Raw genomic sequence first — 22,970 nt, forward strand, 5'->3', positions numbered from 1 at the left:
CCAGATGTTCTCTCATTTCCATTTATGTAGGTTGCACGGATACTGAAGAAGCTGACATTTACTTTCTTGTTGATGGCTCTGGCAGTATTTACCCGGAGGATTTTGATGACATGAAACATTTTATGACCGAATTGATGAGCATGTTTCAGATTGGTGCAGACAGAGTACGATTCGGGGTTGTACAATACTCTGATTCTACACAGGTGGAATTCACTACCAGTCAGTACACCACTCAAAGGGGGTTGAATGAAGCAGTACAAAACATTTATCAATTGGGAGGCGGTACTAACACAGGAAAGGCCCTGGCATCAATGAAAGCCCTCTTTACAAAAGCTCGAAGCGAGCGAGCTCATAAAGTTCCCCAGTCCTTGATTATCATTACAGATGGAAAGTCTCAAGACCGGGTGACAGAAGCAGCAGCTGACATCAGAGGCGGTGGCATCAATATCTTTGCTATCGGTGTGAAGGAAGCTGTGCAGGAAGAGTTGCTAAACATAGCTGGCAGCAAAAACAAGACCTTCTTTGTTGATAGTTTTGACTCCCTGAACTTGATAAAGAATGATTTGGTCCGTGATCTATGTACACCAGAAGGTAAGTCATCAGGAATCTGAGTGGGATGTCTTGGCATGTTTAAATGGAGTGTACAAGTTCTTTAGATATGTCCCTAATGCCACTAAATATAATGAAATAAAAATGAAGCTATACACTAGAGATGAGCAAAGTTTTGAAAGATTCGATTCGGCAACTTCGCTGAAGTTCGTCAAGATATTCAATTAATTCCAAATTAATTTATCACAAATTACTATACATCCAGCTTACCCAGGCCACTCTGCCTTAGGGTACGGCCACATGGAGCGGCCGTGCTGCGAGCAGGTTGCAGCCCTGCTGCGGTAAGGAACTGCATGGCCAATTAGCCCACAGCTGCCTTTCATTTAATAATGAAGACCGCATTGTATAGATCGGATGTGAACAAAAAAACACGGTAATGTGCATGAGCCCCAAAGCTTTAATTTCACTGATCACTCTGCTGTCTTCTGCAACTGATGATTGTGTTCTGAAATTTGATGATCTCTCTAGAGTGTTGGTCTCACAGGAGAACTGGATATGGTTCCTAAATATCCCTCTGGAGTATGTTGTGATTTCTATATGCTATACACTTCTATCTATTTGGCTGTTTGTCTGTCTGTACATATGTATCTATTTAGAATACAGCATTATATACTTATTTGGAGCTTACATATTCTTTTCTTTGACCTGCAGCATGCAAAGACCTGAAAGCAGATATTCTATTTCTGATTGATAGTTCCCTCAGTATTAATGATCCTGATTTTAAAAAAATGAAAGAATTCATGAATTCATTTGTGAGAGAAGCGGATATTGGTCTCAACAAAGTCCAAGTTGGTTTAATCCAGTTTAGTTCAGAAACAAAGGAGGAGTTTCCACTTAATAGGTATAGCCAGAAAGATGACCTACAAGCTGCCATATCTGGTATCCAGCAGATGCAGCAAGGAACAATGACTGGAGCCGCTTTACAAGATGCATTACCATACTTCAGTGCTGAAAAGGGAGGAAGACCAAACATAAAGCAATATCTTATAATAATCACAGATGGAGAGTCTCAAGATGAAGTTGCACAGCCTGCTGCTGCTATAAGGAAGTATGGTGTTGATATTTATGCTATAGGGGTACTCAATGCGAACAACACACAGCTTCAAGAGATTGCTGGACAGCAAGATCGAGTTTACTTTGAGGACAATTTTGATGCTCTTCTTTTCCTAAACAATATCATAATTTTTGAGATCTGCAATCCTAAAGACCGTGAGTTTTATTCTTTTATTTTGAGGTCATAAAGGTGTTCATACCATCAAATTTGGGTTTTAAAAGGGTTGTTCCAACATGATTTTTTTTTTTATGGGGGGGAAGAATGGTTTAAAAAAAAAAAAGTTAACAATAATAACCGATCCCAAGCCATTGCCATTCTGATGGTGCCAGGGTTCTCACTGTCTTACTTACTGGTCCCAGCTTGACACAAAGGAAATGGCCTTGAATGCTCACTTGGCCAATCACTGCCTGAGGTAACCGCTAATAATTGGCTGAGTGGTCATTTTCAGCCATTTCAAGCCGTTCATGTTCATTCCTGATAATTGCCTGCTAATTTGGTCTCTTTAAAAGGACCTTTAGAACGTCTGGGCATATAAGTAAATAAAATGAGCATTATGTGAATAAAGTTAAAGAGATAAGCAGATAAAAAATGAAGTGGGAAGGGTAACAGTCACATGACCATCCAAACCAATATACAATGTGCTCATTAAACCATTTGTAAAGGATTTTAATATTGATGGCCTTACCTTTCTAACGATCCGCTGTTTCAGAGTAGCTCCTGTGAAACTTAGCTCTGGAACTACACAAGAACTGCAGTGATGCTCCCAACATTTGTGCAACCATCCTAAGCCTATGCTATACGTACACTATGGTGCAGGTTTATATCCTAGGACCATCAGTTTGCTCTTAAGCAAATGTCACCCTGGCTAGCTGTTATATCTAAGGGAGACTATTGCCAGTCATGCCTTTCTCCTGCAGAACTGGAGCAATAAATGGATGATTTGGGTCTTATTTAGAAAGGTGTAGGAACCCAAAATGTGGCACCCCTTCTATGGGATTATCTTGATGAGACAACTTCTTTAAATAATAAAAGGTAGATTATATAAAGTAGAAAAGCAAGTGTAGGATTAGTTGTGAAAGATGACTAGAGAGATGCTTACAAGAAGAATTAAGATGAATGATATCCCTAAGTATTTTATGTTCATTCTTTATTGCAGCTTGTAAAAAGACAGAAGTTGCTGACATCATATTTTTGGTAGATGCCTCAATCAGTATAACCGTGTCACAGTTTAAAATCATGCAAACGTTTATGGAGGCTGTGGTAAATGACTCTGTGGTTGGAAAGGATTACGTCAAGTTTGGTGTGGTGACGTATAGTACAACACCAGAAGAACAATTCTCTTTAAATGCTTACTCTTCTAAATCTGAAGTAAGGAAAGCTATATATGATATCAAACGCATGAGGGGACTGACATATACCGCCACTGCTTTGGAGTACACTCAAGGTAGATTTGATCCAACTTATGGAGGTCGTCCAAATGTTAATGATATTATCATTCTCATCACTGATGGAGCAACCAGTCCTCAAGATAAAGCCAAATTAGATACAGTACCTCAGGCTTTGAGGAACAATGGAATTACGATATTTGCTGTTGGAGTTGGTTCTGCCAAAAAGGAAGAGCTTGAAAAGATTGCTGGTCAGCCAGATAGATGGTTCCATGTACAGGATTATAATTCACTGGAAGGTTTGCATGGGAACATAACAGAGGTGGTTTGTGATAAGTCTACAAAAGGTAAGTAAGCATTTATTCTATATTTTGCTGTTACCGTTATATGCTGCAGGTGTATCACTTACAAATCTGCAGCTAAATCCACATGAATTATTGAAAATTAAGTACCTTCTGCAGATCATGGTGCAGATTTATTAAGAAGCACGCTTACATTGGATTGGGTGAGGGGCACACTGCATGCAAAAAGTGAAATATTTCTATACAAAAGTTTCAAACTGTGAAATGTAGCAATAATATTGGCAATCATTGGGATCTGTTTAAGTAGCTGCTGTATGTGGTTACACATTATCGAGGCTCAAATCTGATATTATTACTATTTTTGTCCTAATAGCCCTAATAACACAAAAAGCAAAGACTATTTATATTTAAAAAGTATGAATATAAAACCTTAATCTGCCATGAAAAGACTGTATATTGTCATGGGGCCCGAAATCATTCTCAAATACTAAATTGTATTCCAGGAGTCTAGGATAGATTATCGGCAGATCCCTGCCAAAGTGATAATGATAACCTATTACAAGGATTGGTCATCAATACTGTATCTGGTACCTCAAAGGGTTATCCAGGGTTAAAGGGTTAAAAACAGGAGATCCCTTGGACTTTTCCCCTCAGTTTAGAGAGTGCAAATCTGATTGCAGCTTAGATGGCTCATCACACTTACCAATTAAAGAGGTTTTCTGGGTGATTCATTTTCATGATTTATCCTCATCAATATCTGATCAGTGGGGGTCCGACACCTAGCACACCTGCTGATCAGCTGTTTCCTTGCAAAGTGCACAGCGCTGTACATTGGATAGTGGCTGTGCTTGCAACTAGGCCATACCAGAGCACAGTGGTCTCTTCAACATCTAATCAGCTGGGGTCCCAGGTGTCAGATCCTCCTCTAAAATTATTTTCTTTTCAAATAACATACAAATGCAATGGTTATGTTTTTATTTATTTTCAGACTGTGCCCATGAACAGATCGATATTGTGTTCCTCATTGATGGATCAGCAAGCATAAACCCCAGTGACTTTGACATTTCAAAATCTTTCATAAAAAAAATAATAGATAGTTTCACTGTTGCACAGAACGCCGTTCATATTGGTGTGGCCCAGTACAGCGATTACCCTCAGAAGGAATTCTTCCTGAATGAACATTTCTCCAGCTCAGCCATGAAACTAAACATAGACAACATTGTCCAACTGAAAAAGAATACCTATACTGGAACAGCCCTGAAATTCGTCAAACAGTTTTTTGATCCTCTCAATGGAAGCCGGAAAAACCAAAATGTCCATCAATACTTAATAGTCATGACAGATGGAGATTCGCATGATAAAGTGTATGAAGAGGCTGCTGAGCTGAGGAGCAGTGGTGTAACAATCTTCTCAATTGGAATTGGCATCATACCAGCAAATAATTATGAGCTTGTTCAGATTGCAGGAACCCCATCAAATGTGTTTTTAGTGGAAAACTTTGAAGTGCTGGACTCAATCAGAGGACAAATTGTAAGGGAACTCTGTGAACCACGGGATGAACCAAGATTAGGTAAGTGGCTAAATTTATATTGTAACAAGCAGGGGCATGGTTAGGTCAAAACATTAGGGGCTTGAGTCCCAGATGCTTTGTTTAGTGCCCAGAATGTTATGCTGGTAGCATTTATTTATTTTATGTGGCTATTCCAGGACCCTTTAATCTTGATTGGACCTTGGAAACCCACCACAGATCATCCCCCCACCCCCCGTGTACTTGTTCCACTAATCCGCTACTTGCAGGCTGCACAGGCATGAGTTCAGTCACTTCGGTGCGCAATCCTGTCCTCCGGCGGGAGGTCACAGGTCTCGCGGGATCATGCGCCGCAGGATAGTATTGCGCACCTAAGTGACTGAACTCATGCCCGCGCAGCCCGCAAGTAGTGGATCAGCTGAACAAGTACAAAGGGGGTGGGGGGATGATCTGTGGGGTTGCACATCAATATTAAAGGGCCCAAGCAAATGTTTCTACAGTGGTGAGGAAATGAAACATAACAGATAATGGAAAGTTACCGAATGTTGTATTATATAATGACTGCAGTCTGCAGTATTGCACTTCATTTGCATAAACCAGAACACCCCTTTAAGCATCCCTTTAATGTGCAATTTCAACACAATGGGCTTGCGCCCCAGATGTTTTCAGACCCTAGCAACACCCCTGGTAACAAGGGGATCCACTAGGCCTAGAGGAGAAGATTTCTGCACCAATATAGAAGGGGTTTCTTACAAAGATTGCTATAAAAGGGGCCTGTATTAGAGATGATTGAATTAATTCTATTTCTAACAAATTGATTCATCATCAAGACTTCTTCAGTTGTTGCGATCTGTTCTCTCAGGTGAAGAAGTCCCCACCTGCCGTAAGATCGACAAGGCCAGACATTTAGCCCAGTCCTGACTATTTCCTGCATATGCCACTGCTCTTATTTGGCTTCGGAGAAGTGACTACACAGGCGCCACTACACTTCTGATACCAGTAGCTGCTCCAAAGCTAAAGCATAGCTTCTGCCCTTACTCGGCTTATTGGAGCACTGAAGCAGGCAGGAAATTTTCAGACTAAGGCTGCATGCACACGACCGTGGTGTGTTTTGTGGTCCGCAAAACACAGATGGCGTCCGTGCGCGTTCCGCAATTTGCTTTCAATATAAATGCCTATTCTTGTCCGCAAAGAGCGGACAAGAATAGGACATGTTATATTTTTTTTGCGGGGCCGCGGAACGAAGCAACGGATGCGGACAGCACACGGAGTGCTGTCCGCATCTTTTGCGACCCCATTGAAGTGAATGGGTCCGCATCCTAGGCACCAAAACGGCGGCTCGGATGCGGACACAAACAACGGCCGTGTGCATGAGGCCTAAATGTCTGACCCTGTCAATCTTGCAGCAGGTGGCTTCATCCCCTGCAAGGGCAGCCCTTGATGATGAGATGAATCAATTCACTCATATCTATCCTAGCTGGCTTTCTTTTGTGTAATAAAATGCCAAGTTTTGGTTACTGATGAATGGAGATGGGTTGTTGATGAAAAGATTCAAAAGTTATTGCCTTGCTTATTATTTTACTATTATTCCAAGAATATTGCAAAGCTATTCTTTGACTAATTGTGAACCACCCACTGGGGTGATCAATGGTGTTTATCTGGATTATACATGCATAACTAGCAGCTGTATGAACAATTGTGCAGAAGCAATGACAAGTCCTCATAACTACTGGATGTACTATATAATAGTAGTAAAAACAAAAAGCCAAGACAGAATGAATTTGTTGCAAGAAAGCCAATGCTATATGTATATCAAAATAATTCACATATTACTTGGCTTTTTAAATGTAATTACATTTTAATTGGTAGTAAACAAATTGATAAGTTCATTTTGAGTCATTTCTAATTTTAGTACTAGGTCTAAATGCAAAAATAATCAATGTATAAAAAAAACACTGCTTATTATTGATCCCATTTGATGCACACAGTACATAAAAGTCATCAGTTGCATTTAAACGTGCAATAGAATATTTTTTACTTCAGTGTTGTAGCCCATAAGCAGTATGCCTGCATTATTCAGAAGTACACTAGATGGAGCCAGAGCACTATTGCTCTTCCTACAGAATGCTTTGAACGCTGTCAACTACATGTTGGCATTAGGCATTGCATGTGACTTGTGTTAAAAGCGTACTACATCCCAGTCAGGCAATGTTCATTCTTGTGTTATAATAGAAGCCACAACACATTTCCAGATCCCTAGTACAATGAATACCACAAGTGCCCAACATCCCAACAGAGTGGCAATGTAAAAATGTTTAGAAATCCTTTCTATTAGTTTGTATTTCTTAAATATGTTCATTGAGGATAAAGAATAAGAAGAGAATTCATAAGTAAAAACTTACCGTAATAAGCACAGTATTCAAATAATCAACTTTTTTGTGATACCTTTCGTCATGCTGCCATTATTTTTTCTAATGTATTATTTTAATACATCAGCCAATGTAAACATTAAAAAACGGTGAAACAAAAAAAAACAAACACTATTTTTATTAATATTTGTCAAATCCATTAGGTCTATACACAGATTGCCAAATTTTTCTAGAAACTATTTAGGCATAATATAACAGATATGCACAGCTCTTTTGAACTTTCAATGTTATCTGTTACATTTAAATCGTTGTGTAGGTGGCTATGTTGTACTTTTACGCCTTAAAGGGGTTGTGTCACTTCAGCAAATGGCATTTATCATGTAGGCAAAGTTTTTACAAGGCACTTCCTAATGTATTGTGATTATCCATAATGCTTACTTTGCTGTCTGGATTAATTTTTCCATCACATTATACACTTCTCATTTCCATGGTTACGGCCACCCTGCAATTCATCAGTGGTGGTCGTGCTTGCACACTACAGGAAAAAGCACGAGCCTATGTGCGTTCCCATGGTCCTGACCACCAAATAGGACAGCGCTTTTTCCTATAATGTGCAAGCAGGACCACCACTGATGAATTGCAAGGTGGTCGTAACCATGGAAACGAGCCTGGTATAATGTGATGGAAAAATGAATCCAGCAAAGGAAGCAATATGGATGATCACAATACATTAGAAAGTGCCTTGTATTAACTTCTTCTAGATAATAAATGCTATTTGCTGAAGTGAGACAAAACCTTTAAAGGGACACTGACAGGCCCTATAAACATATTTAGTTATTCCTATGCCGTCATAGGTCTATTAAAGTGTATTCCAATGATATAAGAGTACCCCCTGTCCGCAATGTAAACCATGTAAAAACCACTTTATTATTCATCTGTCAATCACATTTCTTTATGCCCAAGGGGCGTTTTTTCTCCTACCTTCGTGCCCAGCCGCGCCTCAACTGTCGCTTCCTAGCGCCGCCCAGCTCATTATTATTCACTGCGCTGGGCGGCTCTTACATTCCCCGATCCTGTCAGTTGCCGCGCATGCCCGATAGCTACTTATGGGCATCGGCCTCAATCGGACCATCTGCACATGCGCCGGCAACCTCCCAAGCCTATAATTGAATCCAGCGCCCGAGAGAAGAGCGCTAGATTCAATTACAGGCTTGGGAGGGTGCCAGGGTGCCGGCGCATGCAGTTTTTACATGGTTTACAATGCGGACAGGGGGTACTCTTATATCATTGGAATACACTTTAATAGATCTATGACTGCATGACTGAATAACTAAATATGTTTATAGGGCCTGTCAGTGTCCCTTTAAGTAGCAATAAAAAATGAAAGTGGAAAACACGTCTTCCAACAATTACACTTCTCTATAGTCAGAAATTGCCTCCTCTGCTGGGTTGATAAATTTTGCTATCACATTGTACACTGCTCGTTTCCATGGTTATGACCACCCTGCAATCCAGCAGTGCTGGCCATGCTTGCACACTGTAGAAAAACGTGCTGGACTATGTTCACTCCCGTGGTCCCGCCCACTGGAGAAGCTGGAACCTTTTCCTATATTCTGCAAGCACAGCCACCCCTGCTGGATTACAGGGTGGTCGGAATTATGGAAACGAGCAGTGTATAATGTGATGGAAAAATGAATTAACTCAGCAGAGGAGGCAATATGGACAATCACAATACATTATTAAGTGCCTTGTATTAACTTTCTCTATATGATAAAGGACATTTGCTGAAGTGAGACAACCCCTTTAAAGGGGCTTTCCAGGTATTACGGTTGTAATGTAAATATAAAAAATTGGGCAACAGTATGGCCGCCTGAAACCATTCCATGTACAATCATACTGCAATGGAACACTGTAAATATTGCCTGTAAAGACCCTGATTTCATTTACTTCTTACCGCAGATTGCCGCGTTGATATTACAGTAGCTGTTGACTATTCTAGAAGAGCTAGACCATCTACTGCTTCTGAGCTCCAACAGAAACTGAATCGCTACCTCCCTGAACTGATGAAACACGTGTCAACCTTGGGCAACCTCAGCTGCGCCTCTGGATCGCAGTTAAACGTTACCTTCAGCTTTGCAGTTCCAAGTCTCGATGGCTCATTTTATTTTGATTCTGACTTTGAAAACTATAATGAAGACATCCTCAGGAAATTCATAAATGCACAGGCATCTGTGGATACATTTTTAAATGTTAGATCTCTTGAAGCACTTTGGACAAAATTTAGGACATTGTCTACACAGAGAGCAAAGGTGAGAAAACTATTACCTAAAAACATTTTCTATCAAATGTAATCTTTATATTTTATGCTGAGGAGACACAAAAAAAACGATGTATACATGTAAATGCACCATGTCAGATATTGAGAAACCCAGCCCAGCACAGGAGGTTCAGCTGTATTCATTCTTACCTCAGCTCTAATTTGGTTTAAGATTTCAATGTCCTTATCGAAATTGAATACAATACTGTGACATGCTAGCAGAACCCTTGAGGTGGCTGCACATAGGCACAAACAGCATAGACATCTTCTGACATAATGCCACAAAATCTTGTTTTGAAAAGCTGGTTGTCATGATATATCACACCAAAAGGAAAGGTAAGGAAAGACACATCTGCAGGTTTGGGCTGTTTAAAGCGGTTGTCTGGGCTTTTTAATATTGATGACCTATCCTCAGGATAGGTCATCAATATCAGATCGGAGGGGGTCCGACACCCGGCACCCCCGTCAATCAGCTGTACAGGGAGACAGGGCACGCAGTGTGCATGTGCGGTCTCACTTCCTGTCCACTGCTGCTGTCCCATAGACATACAGCGGGGAGCAAGAAGAGAGAAGGGAGATGGCACATGCGCACTGCGCGCACCATCTCCAAGTACAGCTGAATGTCATCGGGGGTGCCAGGTGTGGGACCCCCGCCGTTCTGATATTGATAAAGAACGGACAACCTCTTTAAGGTCATCCTTATCATAGTTTTGGGACATCTATGGCACTGTACAGGGGTATTCCTAGAACTGTTTAAGTGCATCTATGACACTATATAATATCATCTTGACACTTTATGAAAACATCTGCAGCCGGATCCCAAGGGGTACCTGTAGCAGGCACTGCAGGAAACACCAGTGGAAGGCATTCAGAGAGGGAGGGAGAGTGAGGACATCTTTTTGGTGTTTGGAAAGCACTCTGGAGCCTCTCTATTTTTTGAATGGGTGGACCTTTTGAGGCCTAATAGGTACTTATGGGTCTGTGAAAGCTGGAGTTCGCTCTTAAGGGATCACATTAAGGGGTTGTCTTATTCAGTAAGTGGCATTTTTCATGTAGAGAAAGTTAATACAAGTAACTTTCTAATATACTGTTATTATGCATATTGCCTCCTTTGCTGGCTGGATTCATTTTTCCATCACATTATACACAGTTTGTTTCCATGGTTACAGAACACCCTGCAATCCAGCATCGGTGGCCGTGCTTGCACAATATAGGAAAAAGAACTAGCTTTTGTGCGCTCCCATCATTCCCATGGCCCTGGACACCAGAGAGACTGGCACTTTTTACTATAGTGTGCAAGCACAACCACCACTGATGGATTTGAGGGTGGTCTGTAACCATGGAAATGAACACTGTATAATGTGATAGAAAAATGAATCCAGCCAGCAAAGAAAGCAATATGGAGAATCACAATACATTAATAAGTGGCTTGTATTAACTTTCTCTACATGATAAATGCCACTTGCTGAAGTGATGTAACCCCTTGAAGCATTTTAATGTTACTTATTTTTTGACATTTAACTTTAATATGCTCATATGATAGAAACACAATGGAAAGCTCCTTACAAGATGAAGCTCTGATAGCAGCAACATAACTGTAATGAGCCAAGTGACCTTGGACAGATTTTTAGCCACTTGAAAAAACAATAATGATTCCTACTAAATGACAGAAAACTAAGGCTACTTTCACACTTGCGGCAGAGTGATCCGGCAAGCAGTTCCGTCGCCGGAACTTCCTGCTAGATCCGGCAAAACGTATGCCAACTGATGGCATTTGTAAGCCTGATCAGAATCCTGATCAGTCTTAAAAATGCCTGATAAGTCAGAAAAATGCATTGAAATGCCGGATCCGTCATTCCGGTGTTCTCCGGCAAAACTGATCCAGCATTTATTTTTTATCACCTTTTTTTCAGTCTGCGCATGCACAGACCAGAAGGACGTATCCGGCATTCCGGTATTTTGAATGCCGAATCTGGCACTAATACATTCCTATGGAAAAAAATGCCGAATCCGGCATTCAGATAAGTGTTCCGTTTTTTTGGCCAGAGATAAAACCGTAGCATGCTGCAGTTTTATCTTTTGCCTGATCAGTCAAAATGACTGAATGTCAGACATCCTGATGCATCCTGAACGGATTACTCTCCATTCAGAATGCATGGGGATATACCTGATCAGTTCTTTTCCGGCATTCAGCCCTTTTGACGGAACTCAGTGCCGGAAAAGAAAAGCGCAAGTGTGAAAGTACCCTGAGATGTTAAAATCGGAATTCATACAGAGTATACTGGAAAATGTATAACATTTATCTGCTGAAACTGCAATATCTTTTTAATAAGTTACCATGTGAATGAAACTTATTTAAGCCTTTATGTTAAGGATTAATGTGTTGATGTCTAGGTTATCATCATTTTCACTGATGGCTTGGATGATACTGTGGAGACACTCAAGTTGACATCTGAATCCCTCCGTAGAAAAGGTTTGCAAAAGTATAACTGGCTTTGAATATTGTGCCTGTATGTTACACTCCAAAAAGAGAATCCGATTAAGAGCGCTTTATCTCATTACCAGACATTACATACTTACTCTACTGAGCAGGATTTGAAGTGTCACTGAGCTCTCAAAAAACTTTTGATATTTGTCATAGCGACATATCAAAGGTTATGATTGGAAGGAATGCTGAGATCCCCCCGATCACTGAAACAAGGAGAGAGAAGAGCTGACATAACGTGTTTTTTCTCCTTGCTGCAGGAGACAGACTTGAGACAAGTACATAGGTTTTCTATTGAGTCTGTGTCCTGCAGCGAGGAGAGAAAGCACACTACGTAAACGCTTCTCTGTCCTTGTTCTTAAAGGTTATGTACACCTTTGGGGACATTTTTTTTATTACTGCATTGTACTTATTATGAGCTAAAAATCATTTTTTCAATTGGTCTTTATTAAAAATATGGAGTCCTTTTCTCTGTGCTGAGCTGAAATGGCAGATTTACAGATTTACCAATAGATTGTCGTAAGCGCCTTGCACAGCCTCATTTGCATATATTAAAACTTAATTTTCCTCAGCAATGAGGGCACATATGAACATGGGACCAACACAGATGTCTTCAGCTGCCAAACGCACATGCAACAGGTCAGCCAGTTTCATATATACAAATCTGCTGACAGATGCCCTTTAATAGATCCGTGTATCCGTTCCAATATTATAGGAACATATGCTTTTTATGTCTCTTTTCACTGATCCATTAAAGTCTATCAAATCAGTGAAAAACTGAATACACTCGGATGCAACTCAGACACAAAATAGCGGATACGGATCAGATCAAATACTGAAACAGAAACCATATCGGTCGTGGATGCAAGGACCCTTAGGATCTTTCCGATATTTTTAGGACATGTCCTAGTCATGTCCATTTTCACTGATCTAAGCCACCTATTAAAGTCTATCAGATCAGTAAAAAACTGAATACACTCAGATGCAACTTGAACACAAAAAAAAACTAATACGAATCGGATAAAAAACTGAAATACAAGCCATATCCTTCGAGTGCAAGTGGCCTTTGACTGCTCCAGATTCATTGCAGTGGCTAAGGCTAGAAAATAAATGTGGTGCATCTGTAGACTGTCCAGTCTAACTTTACCTATTTGTTGGGTTAACGAAAACCAAAAAGTGTGCACAATTTTAGTGCACAATGTCACATTTTAAGTCATGCAAGTTTCCTTTGAAGCCACAGCCACTTTTTACAAAGTCATTCCTCATTGAAAGAAAAGGTGCAAAAAAAGTCTAAAAAAACTTAATAACTATAGTGCAAAACAAGTGCAATAATTATTTGGCACAGATTTCAACAGTAAATCTGTCCCGTATGTGATTGTATTAGACATTACAAGGAACATTTATTAAGACTGGCACATTCTTCCACCAGTCCTGATCTCCCCACACTGGCATAAGATGTGCCTTATTTATAAAGAGGCAGAAGCCTCTTAACAAGTCAGGTGCTGCTGTGCACCAGAAACTTCAGCTATATCTTCCGTCACTTTCTGGCGAAAGTTATAGTAAATGCGGTGGGCGGCGTAAGGCCATGCCCCTCCAGCTAAGCCACAATGTGTTTATACTTTTAAAAAAAACATGAGAATCAGTGGGTGATGTATGTAACTGTATAGCAGACAGTTGCATACCTCGGGCCTATATATTTAGTGTATAAATTAGGATATTCTTCTGTATAACTGAGAAAATAAATTAACAAAAATAATGTATGAAGAGATGCCAAGATTTACTAATGTGTCTGCAATGTGGTGCAAATTGTTGCATCTGTGGTTTCTACAACCTTTTCTAACAAAAGGGGGCAGCTCTTAGTGGTAGGGATTCTTTGGAAAGGAGCCAAGATGTGCCAAACATTTGTGCCAAAACTGTGGCATAATTCTGAGTAAAAATTTTCAGTGTAGAGTAGTGTTAAGCAAATCGAAGTATCCAAAGTGGATTTCGATCCGAATTTCAGGAGAAATTTGATTTGCTGCGAATCTAAATTTCCTCACACTTCGTGTCAACAAATCCATTTTCTCTGAAATAGCGTAAAAAAAAAAAATACATACTCCCCTCATCCACTTGCGCCCAAAGAGCCAGCCACAACCATCTTGAAGTTATCGCGCAAAATGTCTCACGCGATGACGTATGATGTCACCACGCCGGCCAGTTCTCCATCATTGCACCCGACATACAAAATTTGTGAAATTCGGTGAAGCGGCCGAATCGAATTTTCCATAACTTTGCTCATCTCTAGTATAAAGTTAGACAAAAGTGTTTATCCCTGCAATACATTTATCATACAGCATGCCTAAGCTTAAAGCGACACTGAGCTTTCAGCAAGCTTTACATTACTCAGAACTGTGTGTACAGAAATAACACTATTTCTGCGCATTATATCACTTTTAGCTAGTATTTTATGGACATAGTGTATGGACTAGCTGTCATTCACTGCACACACAGAGAGTAAAGGAGAAGATGCATTCTAACTATTTAAAAGTCACTCAGAAGCAGCCCCAGGATAATGGAGGACATTACAGAGAAATACTGACCTATGTTTTTGTGAATGAAGCAGTCTCTCTGGTTTTGCCTGTTTCACTCATTTCCTGCTCACTCCTTTCCTCTCTCCTTAGACTTGCATTGACATGTGTAATATAATCCTTCTGCAAAGATGATCCTGTCCTGACATTTTTCAAAGTGAAAAGCAATTAGCGGGGGTGGAGAGGGAGAACTGGTAAACAGCTGATAACAGGAGAACTAGATATTTCTCACTGATAAAACCTATTACAAATCTTCGGATTGCTTACACTATTGATTTATGTAAATAGGTGTGAAAAATTAGTGACCATTTGAACTATCCACAGGCCTAGTAAGTCTGCCCCAGAGTTAGGGGAATAGCTAAAGGCTCATGGGCCCTGATGCAGGAGTTCATCTTTGGCCCTCCTTCCCTCAGTGCTTTGTGATAAGGAACAGGGGAGCACCTAGCCTTTCTGCTGCCTGCGGCAAAAATTGAAACAGCACTCCCTATGCCAAATTCTCAACTAAACCACTTCCCCCTAGCTATAATATTAAAGACATACTTGAAAAATAAAATGACATGCAAAGCTACAAAACATACAGGGTAATACAGCACCCCATACATCTTAAAACCAGTGACGTCTCCTCTGATGTAGACATTCTCTTTCCTCGTCTTCTCAATTCAGACCAGACCGCCATGATTATTTATTTGTTTTAATGCTGTACGGAGACCTGTCTCCTTACGGCATTAAAATGTTTTGCATCGAGGAGACAAAATTTGTTTCATCCGAAGTCGCACAACACTTTGGTGAATGAATTTGGTAATAATTTCTGCATCTTCAAAAACATTTCAAAATCGAAATCCAAAGTTGGGTTTGGTACTGAGGTATACCCCCTTATTTTGCATGTCCCATGCAAAAATACCACCTTACAATGTGAACCAGTACAAAAAATACATCCTTATAATGTGCACCAGTACAAAAAATACTCCCTTATAATGTGCACCAGTACAAAGATGCCCCCTTATAATGTGCAAAAGCACAAAAATAGCAAAAAAGCCCCCTTATAATGTGTGCCAGTGCAAAAAATGCCCCTTTATAATACATGCCAGTGCAAAAAATACCACCTTAAAATGCTTGTCAGTACAAAAAATGCCCCCTTCTCTGTGCCAGAACATAAAATGCTCCCTATTTAGTGCCCCCAGTAGATGTCCCTATAAAGCACCCTAAAAACATGGTGCCAAATAAAAAAATAAAATAAACTGAAATACTTACCTTCATGCAGCTGTCAGTGATGCAGTGCATGTCCCTTTCGAACTGGCCCAGGCAGCGCCATGATGAATCGTGCCACATGGAGGAGAGCATATTTAAAAGAAGAAAAACTACCACAAGAGGACACAGTTTTAAATTAGATGGGCAAAGGTTTAAAAGTAATATAAGGAAGTATTACTTTACTGAGAGAGTAGTGGATGCATGGAATAGCCTTCCTGCAGAAGTGGTAGCTGCAAATACAGTAAAGGAGTTTAAGGATGCATGGGATAGGCATAAGGCCATCCTTCATATAAGATAGGGCCAAGGGCTATTCATAGGATTCAGTATATTGGGCAGACTAGATGGGCCAAATGGTTCTTATCTGCCGACACATTCTATGTTTCTATGTTTCTATGTGTCAGGCACTAGACCTGAAGCCTATGAGAGGGAAATCTGGGGCAGGAAAACATTGCACCCATGCCCACCACAGCACTTAACTATATCACTATTCAATTGCTTATATAATCATAATTTTTATTTATTTTTTATAATTTTTATCTTTTAAATCAATGTAATTAAAAACTATTCCTCATCAAAGTCTCAACTTTTCTAAATTTTGTGTTTATAAACTGTAATTCTGTGTTTCCCAACAGTATATATGTGTTGTTTAAGGGGTAATCTTTTTCTTTACGGAGAGCCCATGGTATGCAGAGTACGTGTGTGCAGTATTGTAGACCAGGCTATGCCCCTACTATGCAGAGTATATGTGCGTAGTATTGTAGGCCAGTATTGATGCCCTTCAGAGTTGCTTGGAAATATATTCAAATTAGTTTCTTATTATTTGATGCTGGGAGATAATAGACAAGATAATTTGTATCTATGTTACCCAGAAATCAAGAGAAGCGTTGTGTAGCCAACAATAGTCATCACGTGTATCAACTGCTCTCCATAAAATAAATATTACCCACCCAGAGGTTCCCCCTAAGACTTTGGATCTAGAAATATTGTTTTTATCTGCTTTTATCTGATTAAGGGCTTTTTTTTTCATGAAAGAGCTGTTTGCAGATGTAAGGCTGACTTAGCTATTGTTTTTCGCTTTGCTACATAAGCATATTTAAAGAACAGAAAAGTGTTTCTGACAATTTTATGTTTGAAAAAATGCAGTGCTGATATTGTTGATGTGTTCTTTTTAGGTTATCTTTTCCTTTTTTGTCAGTTAAGCTAATTTGCATAATTTGGCTTTCTGTGAAAAATATCCAAATTAGCTTTTCTTCCAAAACAGAAAGGTATGCTAATCTTTTCTCATGCCAGTTGAAATATATATGATTTGCATACGCTCTTCCTAGAAAATAGTCATACAATACTCATGCTTATTTTTCTGTCTCCCTACTAATAAAGAGCACCCCAATGAGTATCCCACAAGGGAAGTTAACCACCACTGCTTGGTACATCTTGAGACATTTTGGTTCTCTTGTTCTTCTTACAAGTTTCATTGAGAGACGTGTAAGCTTTGTAGAATATTATAATTCTCGTCTCACATTCAGTTGAAGGTTACTTTGTCTAAAGTTGCTAAAGATGTTATTTGCCTTGGTATACTGATGATGTATTCACGGGTAAATAGGAAGGAACTGTCCCATTAAAGTGAGACAGCAGGAATCATAATTATACTTGCTGCACAGCAAGTAAGTAAACAGTAAGACTGTGTTCACATCAGCATTTAGCCTTTATAGGAGCAGAAGAACGTAAAGGACGTATTTGACACATAACTGAGCTGAACAGAGCCTACAGATCCCATAGACTATAATGGGATCTATTAGGTTTCCTTCAGGGGATGGTTTTTGAAGCAAAGAAAAAAGTCCAGCATTTGTCTCCACTTCAAAAACTATCTCCTTTATGGAAACCTAACATATCCCATTAGAGTCTATGGAGTCCATAGGCTCCATCCTTTCCATTGCTGTAACAGAGCAGCAGAATGGAAAGGCTAAACTCTGATGTGAACACAGCAGCAATGAGCACTGCATTATTTTCATAGAGATGCTTTCCTGTCTTTTGAATATGCTAACATGGTATAGCTAGAAAAACAGCTAAGCCAGTTTTCACACCTGCACGTAGCTCTTTCAGGACAAAAGCTCTTAACCAGAGACAAGCAAATGAAAACAACATTTCTAGTTGCAAGGCTTTTGTGGGGACCTCTGTGTGGGTACTATTTCTATTGTAGAGATCAGTTCATATACATGACAACTATTGTAGGCTAGATAAATTACCATGTCTAACATCTGGCAGCTAATTAACAAAAAATTTGGGTTCAACTTATTAAGAACTTTTTGAGAAGTTCCGACTGAATTCCAAATCGGTAGAACCAGTTCGCTCATCCTTAATCTACATGCACTTTGGGGGTCAGCTGAGAATATGCTACTTTGCAAATATGCCATTACAAAAAATTTAAGAGCCTGCATGAAATGTATATCATATTCTTTTGTTTTCCAGGCCTGGATGGTTTATTACTGATTGGTCTGGAAGATGCTCAGAATTTAAATGAATTGCAAGAAATAGAATTTGGCAGAGGGTTCTCTTACCATCAACCTCTGAGCATTGGAATTTATGAGCTACCAAGTGTAATGTTGAAAGAAATTGTAAGTTGAAGAATAGAACTAGAAATTTTACTTATGATATTTATGTTATATATATATATTTTATAATTAATTATTTTTGCCTTCCAATAGGACACAGTTGCTGAAAGAAAATGTTGTAATGTTATTTGCAAATGCTCTGGGCAAGATGGTCCTCGTGGTCTACCTGGCCCTCCAGGACTGAAAGTAAGTAGAGCTTATGGCAAAACTGTGAACATTGTGAGCCACCATATGGTGCATTTGTAATGCAATACATTCTGCCCTCCAGTGATGTTCAATGAAAATGCTTGCATGATATTGCATGTTATGGAGCATGCTGCATTTGTTTCACTAGTTCTAACAGAAACATAGGTTTGCATCCATGAACCATCCATGAACCATTCTCTCTATAGAATCCAACTATAGAGACATAAATATGTAGTATACAGTTAATAAAATATATATACATTTCTGACTTAACTTCCAAAAGTCTTTTTGATATTTATTAGCTGTTTTTTACCTTGCTATTTGATTTACTTTTTGCTAGTTGTCAATTCCAACAATCTACAGTAAATACAAACAGTAGAAAATAAAAGTTTCACCTGTACAGAAAACCTTTTTACATCTCTTATGGTATAAGATTTTTGTGATAATTTTTTAATTTTCTTTACGTTTAAATTTTCTTAATCTAATTGGCATGACTTTATTCCATGAATTATTCCCTCGTAAATGCTTATATTGGATTTAAGGTCAATTTTTCCCATTTTACACTCAAAGGCACAATGAATATAAAACACTTAAAATATAAAAGAACAATTCTGGCATTTCTATGATCCTATACTAACCTGCAATCAATTCTGTAAAAAGTATATAACTAAATTTTTATATGTCCCAAGGGATCAGGATTCAGGATGCCAGGCAATGCTTCCTGGGGAAAGGAGAATGTAAATAAGCTTTTATGCAGGAGGACAAAATCTGACTCCTTAGGGCCACCTATTGGATGGCTACATTATAAGTCAGTTTCAGGTCCTTTAAATAAGTCTTGAAATAATGACTTGGGATATAAGTCCAAATCACAATATATAAAAAAAAAAAAAGACATGCTGTAGTTACATGGGTTTAAAAAGGACACAGGCCCATCAAGTTCAACCTTTAACAATATACTACATTAAAGGGGTTGTCTGGGTTCATCCCTTTTTCACCTAGGCAAGCCCTCGGCTTTTTGTTTACATTTTTACACTGCTAGGAGGAGGCTTCCACCTAGCAGTGTTGCCGGTGATGTCACCAGCACAAATGTGCCATAGCCCGTTTTACAGGATAGGGCATGGCTAAAGCCCACCCATTAGTGCCGGTGACGTCACGGGGAACACTGCTAGGTGGGAGCAGTGGCGACTCTAGGAACAATATATAGGGGGGGCACAAAGATACCACAGTCAAAAATGGGGGGGCAAAAACAAATTAAGTATATATAAATAAGATTACAAAATACCAGAGAATTGCGGTCTGCAGGGATACATTTATACTAAAACTATTTACTTACAAAAGAAGCCATTCAGTCGTCTGCTGTGCCGTCCTCTGCTTGCTTCTGCGTATTCTTTCCCCTTCTTTCTGTCTCTCATCAGTGCGCAGGCGCACTGTTATGGTGGATCTGTGGAAGACACACTGTTATGGGGGCATCTGTGGATGACACTGTTATTATGCCTCTTATTAGCCCCCATTATGCCTCTCATCACTCCCATATCAGCCCCCATGCCTCTCATTAGCCCCCATATCAGCCCTTATGCCTCATTAACCCCCATATCAGCCCTTATGCCTCATTAGCCCCCATATCAGCCCTTATGCCTCATTAGCCCCCATATCAGCCCTTATGCCTCATTAGCCCCCATATCAGCCCTTATGCCTCATTAGCCCCCATATCAGCCCTTATGCCTCATTAGCCCCCATATCAGCCCTTATGCCTCATTAGCCCCCATATGCTGCCTCTCATCATTAGCCCCCATATGCCTCTCATCATTAGCCCCCCAAATGCCTCTCATCATTAGCCCCCCAAATGCCTCTCATCATTAGCCCCCCATATGCCTCTCATCATTAGCCCCCCATATGCCTCTCATCATTAGCCCCCTTATGCCTCTCATCATTAGCCCCCATATGCCTCTCATCATTAGCCCCCATATGCCTCTCATCATTAGCCCCCCAAATGCCTCTCATCATTAGCCCCCCAAATGCCTCTCATCATTAGCCCCCAAATGCCTCTCATCATTAGCCCCCCAAATGCCTCTCATCATTAGCCCCCCAAATGCCTCTCATCATTAGCCCCCCATATGCCTCTCATCATTAGCCCCCTTATGCCTCTCATCATTAGCCCCCATATGCCTCTCATCATTAGCCCCCCAAATGCCTCTCATCATTAGTCCCCCAAATGCCTCTCATCATTAGCCCCCAAATGCCTCTCATCATTAGCCCCCCAAATGCCTCTCATCATTAGCCCCATATGCCTCTCATCATTAGCCCCCCAAATGCCTCTCATCATTAGCCCCATATGCCTCTCATCATTAGCCCCCCAAATGCCTCTCATCATTAGCCCCCTTATGCCTCTCATCATTAGCCCCCCAAATGCCTCTCATCATTAGCCCCCTTATGCCTCTCATCATTAGACCCTCAAATGCCTCTCATCATTAGCCCCCTTATGCCTCTCATTATTAGCCCCCATATGCCTCATCATTAGCCCCCATATGCCTCTCATGATTAGCCCCCATAGGCCTCTCATCATTAGCCCCCTTATGCCTCTCATCATTAGCCCCCATATGCCTCTCATCATTAGCCCCCCAAATGCCTCTCATCATTAGCCCCCCAAATGCCTCTCATCATTAGCCCCCCAAATGCCTCTCATCATTAGCCCCCTTATGCCCCCAGCAGCCACATATTTTATAAAATAAAAAATCACTTACCTCTCCTGCTCCTGGACGCCGCCTGCCTCTCCTCAGTCGACTGTGCTCTGAACTGGCGCGCACAGCGTGAGGTCACAGAGCGCCCTCGTGCTGTGCGCAGCCCTGCACAGCCGACAGCCGAGGACCAGGAAGTGGTAAGTACAGAGCTTTCACCACTTCCTGGTCTCTCGGTTCTAATGAGCGCTTCCATAATGGAAGCGCTCATTAGTATTCACCTGGGGGAATCAGCGGGGGGGGGCAACCGGGGGGGGAAAGGACAACATAGGGGGGGCTATTGCCCCCCCTCGCCCCCCCTAGCGACGCCACTGGGTGGGAGCCTCTGTCTAGCAGAGACCTGCAGAAAAACCATAAATGAAATGAAATGCTCCAATGCTCATCTCAAAGGGGCTGCCTGGGTGAAGAAGGTGATATGTCCAGGTTCAGCTCTAAATCCAGACCCCTTTAATTGTTAGCTTAATTATAACCCTCAATGCCGTTTACTATTAGATAAGCACCCGGCCCTTCTTTAAATGCTAACATAGTATCTGCCATTTCATAGTTTGACTACTCTTAATGTAAAGAACCCTTTCCTGTATTGATATATGAATCGTCTTCCCTCCACATATATTGAATGTCCCCTGGTCCTTTGTAAAGTCCTTGGATTAAATAAATAATGTCCCAGTTCTTTGTACTGATCACACATGTATCTATACATGTAAATGAGATCACCTCTAAGGTGTCTTTTTTCCAAACTGAACAAACCCAAATTTTAAGCCTTTCATTATAAGATAGACCTTCCATTCCATTTAATAATCTGGTTGCCCTTCTCTAAACCCACTACCTCTTTCTTTTTATACACCCTAAAATATTATTTGCTTTTACAGCTGCTATCTGGCATTGAGTACTGCTGCTTAGCTTACTTGTAACCAGAGTACCCAAATCCTTTTCTTCTTCTGTTGTCCCCAATTTTATTCCATTTATTCTGTATGCAGCCATATGATTAGTGTGGTCTTAGGTGAATTACTTTACTTTACATATATCAACATTAAATTTCACCTGCCATGTTCTTACCAATGCTACCAGCCTATCTAGGTCTTTCTGTAATTTTTGAAAGTCAAACTGATGGACAACAGCGCTGTCCGTTAGACCCCATTGAACCTATTAATATTTTTTCTGGCACAAATTGAACAAAGCCTTAGAATTTGAAGATTTCTGTATTACAATTATTTTTTCTGTAACTAGGGAAGACCTGGGACAAAGGGCTCTCAAGGACATCCCGGTGAAGAAGGTGGGATGGTAAGTATAACAATAAAAAAATGTATTTGTATAAATGTATTCAAATGAGAATAAAAGACCCTAGTCAACTTTTAAGCACTGTGCAATAAAACACCATGACATTGTATATCCAGGCTCCTTCAGCACAAGCATATGCTTGGAAAAAAAATCTGCTAAATAAGATTTGACATTAGTTTGGAAAATGTATAATCCTATTCATTGGGACATCTTTCCATTACAGCATAGTTTGGAATGAAAGCTAAAAATTATCATAATAACTAATAAGCTTCAACTTTATACTTTTTATACTAATGTC

The 22,970-nt window shown here is 40.2% G+C and overlaps 1 protein-coding gene across 4 annotated transcripts in view; it reads left to right on the forward strand.

Annotated features, from left to right (window-relative positions):
• Positions 1-22,970, forward strand: part of LOC121002730 (collagen alpha-6(VI) chain-like) — a 252,655-nt gene that overhangs the window by 100,433 nt on the left and 129,252 nt on the right. For all 4 annotated transcript variants that reach the window (XM_040434224.1, XM_040434223.1, XM_040434225.1 and 1 more), the window contains exons 8-16: positions 31-591; positions 1,261-1,818; positions 2,820-3,395; positions 4,339-4,920; positions 9,207-9,556; positions 11,959-12,037; positions 18,331-18,476; positions 18,567-18,659; positions 22,622-22,675. In XM_040434224.1, the coding sequence (XP_040290158.1) occupies positions 31-591; positions 1,261-1,818; positions 2,820-3,395; positions 4,339-4,920; positions 9,207-9,556; positions 11,959-12,037; positions 18,331-18,476; positions 18,567-18,659; positions 22,622-22,675 (2,999 nt within the window). The remainder of the gene's footprint in view (positions 1-30; positions 592-1,260; positions 1,819-2,819; positions 3,396-4,338; positions 4,921-9,206; positions 9,557-11,958; positions 12,038-18,330; positions 18,477-18,566; positions 18,660-22,621; positions 22,676-22,970) is intronic.

Source organism: Bufo bufo, chromosome 5, assembly GCF_905171765.1.
Source record: "Bufo bufo chromosome 5, aBufBuf1.1, whole genome shotgun sequence".
NCBI classification, from domain to species: domain Eukaryota; kingdom Metazoa; phylum Chordata; class Amphibia; order Anura; family Bufonidae; genus Bufo; species Bufo bufo.